This window comes from Sphaeroforma arctica, assembly GCF_001186125.1.
Source record: "Sphaeroforma arctica JP610 unplaced genomic scaffold supercont1.1465, whole genome shotgun sequence".
Classification (NCBI taxonomy): domain Eukaryota; class Ichthyosporea; order Ichthyophonida; genus Sphaeroforma; species Sphaeroforma arctica.
The window spans coordinates 9,384-14,819 of NW_014039093.1; the positions used below are offsets into that span (position 1 = coordinate 9,384).

The following is a 5,436-nucleotide window of genomic DNA, read 5'->3' on the forward strand; positions in this document are numbered from 1 at the left end:
TGTGTGTGTGTGTGTGTGTGTGTGTGTGTGTGTGTGTGTGTGTGTGTGTGTGTGTGTGTGTGTGTGTGTGTGTGTATGTACATTAGCACCGTAATCGTTGAGTTTATATTAGTTAGGAGTCACATTCGACCATAATTTAGATGTAGAAGCATAGTATGAGATACACTACCTTCTCGTCAAAGCTGATCAGCTGTTGTTGTGAGGTTGACACCTTATACTTGGCTTGTATGAAGGTCTTCAGCTTGGTCACAGACATATTTGCTGCATGGATGTGGAGATACGTATTCAATGATATTGTGCAGCGCGACGAGAGGAACAAAGGGTTCTAAGGTCTTTCTGGTATGTGAGTGGGCCTGACTCACATGAATATGTACAAGTATACGTACGGACCACCTGTATACTTCATGTACTACATGCACTCAGATTCTAACCAACGTAATGATAGCTGGTGTGTCCCCACTTGCGCCTTATCCACAATACTCATTGTGATGCTGTGGCGCTTGCGATTGTAGACAGCGCTCGCTAACAGGTAACCACAATCCTTGTGTTCCACTTATGGTAGTACACTTGCACAACGGAGACGGAAAAAACCAATCATCCACGGAGACGGACAAAACCAATCATCCACACCTGCGTACAAGGCAGCTGTGGCGGTTCTCCTTGTGACTTGCTGGCGCTGATTGAGGCAATGCACTCGCAGAGTGCCCACGATCGGTTGAACACAACTCTGTGGAGGTAACACCACACACGCGCAAAGGCTTGCATACGAAGCGACGTATGCGCATAGGGAGTGTTGCAACACACACAAAAGTACTATGCACACACAAAACTACACAGGTACAGTCGTATACATACACCCACAAACCAGCTGGTAGACCTCTCCTTCATTCGTATTCACGGCTTTGACAATGAGCTCGATTGTCTCGCTGTGATTGAGAGATTATGCTGACTCATCACCCATCCTCCATCACCAACGGCGAACTTCTTGGGGTAATCACATACGAAAAACCCTAAAACACTGAAGACAAAATTTCTACACGTATCTACGCCTATATATTCACTTACAAGGCAATTGATGGATCCCTCCTTGGCCTGTATCGACGATTTTGACAGTCAGCTTGAGTCGTTCGCGGTGATTGAGTGAGTGTGCGGTGGGTGGCGGGACGAAGCTCCCGTGTGTGCGCATGAGACAGACGTATCTCGGGTGGCTCTCACTGAAAGTTCGGTACAAATCGCTGTCAGACCCCGCACGGTGAGCCGCTAGAGTCAACACAGTGACAAGCGTACGAACAGAGTAACGTTGTGAGATATCCAAATTGTTGAGATGTCTGTGAATCGCTACGCAGTGTGTTTGTGTGTGTTTGTGTGTGTATGTGGCCTACTGCACTTGTGCGCATGGCCAATGCACTTCGGCTGGAACTTCGCAGTGAACGTGTCTTAAAGGAATCACTTCAGGAACAAGCTAAGCTTATCGAGCAGCTGGCTTAGATGCATGGAACGAACGCTACAGCCCAGTACACGACAGTTATAACATGCCTGTGTATCTATGACTGTTTCTGTATTGTCGAGCGTATGTGCGCATGAATGAGACGTATCTCGAGTGTGCTCAAAATACAATCTGCTAAGCAACTCCTCATTGTGACATGAAGTACAAAAGTCAGGAAATAAATATATAAACTTGCCAAAACTATTACTTGATATGTATACTATTGTATGTTTATGTGCAAATACTGCTCACGCGCTCCAACAGACCCCCCCACCACACACACACAAACACACGCGCACACACATTAGACCCATTAGACCGTTACCCTGGTCCAATCCATGTTTTTGCGGATCCCCGAGTTTTGATTCATACCTAGCGCTCCAGCGGAAGTGAACTCTGCGTAGTCTGACAAACAATGACAGCCGCTATACTAGTGCACACATCTATTGTTAGAGCGACTATACGTTTCGATGAGTCACTCTACTTTCCCCAATGGCTCTACCACACATTAGAATCACAATGCATAGGCGTACACACAGACTGGAAACAAAGTCCACCGACAGGCCAAGTACAAGGCGCGAGCGGAGAAGCTGTCTGATACGCGTTAGTTTTCTTACACTTAGAAGAAGAAATTATCAAACACCTACAACTGCACAGACACAATATTATCAAAATCGAAAAACTAACGCCATACCATTGAAATCCTCGGAATAGAGTCATATAGTTCATCGCCGCGCACTCATCGCACGTTCATTTTATCGTCAGCTTGCACGCGCATAGCCATACACACAGACGCGTGTCTGCCCAGAAAAGATGTATTTACATACGTACAGGTATACCATGCACACGCACCGTCTACCGATAACAAACATCCGCACAATACCTTCAAAATCCTCGGCATGGACCTTCACATAGTCCATCTCCGCCTCCTCGCGCTCCTTAGCGCTCACGGCACTTCTGTTGAGCATGGTCAGCCTGCTCATCCGGGCAATGATCGGAAAACGATCATTGGCTGTAGGTAGATAGCTGCCACGTTCACTATCATCCTTATTGATCTTGGAAGAAACTTTAGCGTACGTGTGTGTGCTCTGTGAGGCATGCGCTGAATCCATGTCTACATATTTTGGGTGCGTTTCGGCCCTTGTTCCAGGTTCTGGGTGCACCTTGCACTGTGATTGCGTACCGGTCCCATCCAGTGGGCCAGAAATCCGAAGTTCGGACAGGTTTGGAAACCTGTCCAACTCACTGATGGATTCGTACGACGTAATACAACAATCTAGCAGAGACATACACTCCAGAGCCTCAAAGCCCTTGGTGTAATTAAGGCTTGGGAAGGGGTTTCCGCCAAGGACAAGCGTGTGCAAGTGGGGCAGGTGAGACAGACCCTCCGTGAGCGTTTGGAAGTCCGATATGCGGTTGAGCTCCAAGTTCAGGAACTTGAGAGATGGGAAGTAAGGTGCTAGCTTACATAGAGGTATGCTGGAGACTCGTCCGTTGTCGGCGTTTGTGTTGGTATCCATCCTATCTACTATACAGGCATTCTGTGCACTGCGCGGACCTTGGTCGGCTAGTGTCCGTGGGTCTATATGTGTATGTGTCTTTGAATATGTATGTGCATGTGTGTGTGTATGCGTCTGTGTGTGTGTGTCGGTCATACTTGCACTGTCGTGGCCATCATGGTGTTGTGCGTGATTCCTGTCGTGTGCTTGTGACGAGGCTGTAGCGTCCTCCTCGGCAGCTGTGGGTGGGTGCTCTGTGCCTATCACCGTGACCCCGTTCCCCACCAGATGCAACTCGGTCAGATTCGGCATGAACCGTTGGGCATACAATACATCACCGACTCTAAAATCTATACACTTGTTCATAAATAGACATTGTATAGTCCTGAGTCCTACCAACTCGCTCTCCTCTTCGGTACCACATAGGCGCTTCCTTTGCGGATTTCTCGGCTCACGAGACACATAGAGTGGATCGAATCGATTCTGGCTCAAAAACAGTGAGTGTAGCTTCTTCAGCTGGCCCGTTGCCATGGCAACGTCCCGCCACGTGTGCACCAACGTGTGCGACAGGTCGAGCTCGGTCACATTTGGTACCGCACTTTCTAAAGCGTTGTCTTGGGCTGTTCCGTTGCACATGTGTGAGACTAGTGTGTCCCGTAAGCCTAAGGTAGGGAGTCGATTCAACTGCTTCTGTGCGTTTGCGATGTCTGCTGCGCCAACAAACTCCACCGTCACCTTACCACTGCCCACGAGTATCTCTGGAAACACGCGCATAGGAATTCAATGTGTGTGAGAGAGATCGAATACAATATGTGGTATAACAATCCCTCAACATCTCGTCTGACAGCTTTTGAATTGTGAACTGAAATCTGAACACTAAAATTATTTGGGATCGGTGGAGCCACAAAAAGTGTATATTTGAAAAAATACAACTTCAACCCCTAACGGATTCCGGCACGGAAACTGAGAAATATCACCCGAGATAATATATATTTGACAAAATATATGACAATATATATGATAATATATATGCCTATCGGCATGGGCTGCATTCGCACCGTACACAAGCAATTGATTATGGGAAGGCCAAGAACGACTTCAATACCGCATTCGCTATAACTTAGATACGATATCTAGAAGTATTTGCCATACAAAACAATCCGTACAGCATATTTGACATACAAACGACACTTGCTATTTTGACATACAAAATCTTTCGTATGACAAACATCAAGCTCAGCCAAACATCGTCGCAGAACTAGAAACAGAACTCGAATCTAAACCAGGCTGAACGCTCACCGGAATCTTCGTTATAGATGTGGGCCACGTGTACATGCGGCTCACTTGAACTACTGTGAGAACGAGCTGTTTCCCTCTCAGCCGACTCACAACGATGCCTACAACACACGAGTCTAATTCTCGAGCAATAAATACGTCACTCTCACCACTCCAAGGACTTACCTCGGGTGAAAGAAAGCATTTGCAAGCATCCGTTAAGTACGCTTTGATACTGAAGACTCAATGCGATCGATCACCTATCCAACATTAAGGACCATATCCGCACGTGACTGACGACATACAGGTCTATGCACGGGACCGCCATACCAACACATGCAGCTCGTGACCGCAACAAACGTACACAGATGGAGAACAACCCTGAGGAATACGTTTTTAACGGCATGCCTACATAGACAAATGTAACTGCATTTGTAGACCACGCTCGCAATCGCATACATATACTTATCATGGATGCATTGTGTATGGCTATACCTTGTTTATCGGCGTGCGTGCTGGTGATAAGGCCCCCAGAGGTGTCCACGTACTTTGCTTCGATGGCTTCCATCAATGATATACCGAACAGTATATTTTTCTCCCGCACAAAAGATCCGCTTTGAGGATATCTACACAAGCGAGGGATGGAGGTAGGTAAGAATACAGATAGACAAACCACCGGGAAACGCAATTGCACTCTGCAGATGAACTGCGATGATACATACTCTGAGGGTGATACGACCTGTGTAATGTCTAATCAGTTGGGCACATCAAAACACCAAGCACGAGAAATCCAGCTATATTTGGAATGTCACACTAATACAGGAAGTGTGAGTAGTTGTGCTATCCAGTGCTTGTACGCGACTGAAGAAGTTCAATCGTGTGTTATGTTATTGAAGGTATAAACGTTGGCGATAGCGGAAGTTACGCCCGAAGAATTGGGATCACGTTTTGTGCCACACGAGAAGCCAACTGTGCGATCTATTCTAGATACAGCAATCCTATACAGAATAAAAGATACAGACTATTCTATGCCATGCGAGCTACAAAGCAGTACAGCATCATGACAACGTGACAGCCACTCGAGCGAAGCTACTTAAACATTCTCATTATTCAAATGATACGTGCGAGACACCATCATTGCAATATATACGCAGATACATATACACACACAAACAT

General features: G+C 46.6%; 1 protein-coding gene across 1 annotated transcript; it reads right to left on the minus strand.

Moving 5' to 3' along the window:
- Window positions 1-136: 136 nt before the first annotated feature.
- Window positions 137-4,888, minus strand: SARC_10967 (hypothetical protein; the record flags this gene model as incomplete). Its single annotated transcript, XM_014294964.1, has 4 exons — window positions 4,756-4,888; window positions 2,370-3,743; window positions 1,066-1,260; window positions 137-261 (listed from the first exon to the last, which is right to left on the minus strand). Exons 1-4 carry the CDS (start codon window positions 4,826-4,828, stop codon window positions 137-139), a joined length of 1,767 nt encoding a protein of 588 aa, XP_014150439.1. The 5' UTR covers window positions 4,829-4,888.
- Between the last annotated feature and the right edge of the window lie 548 nt (window positions 4,889-5,436).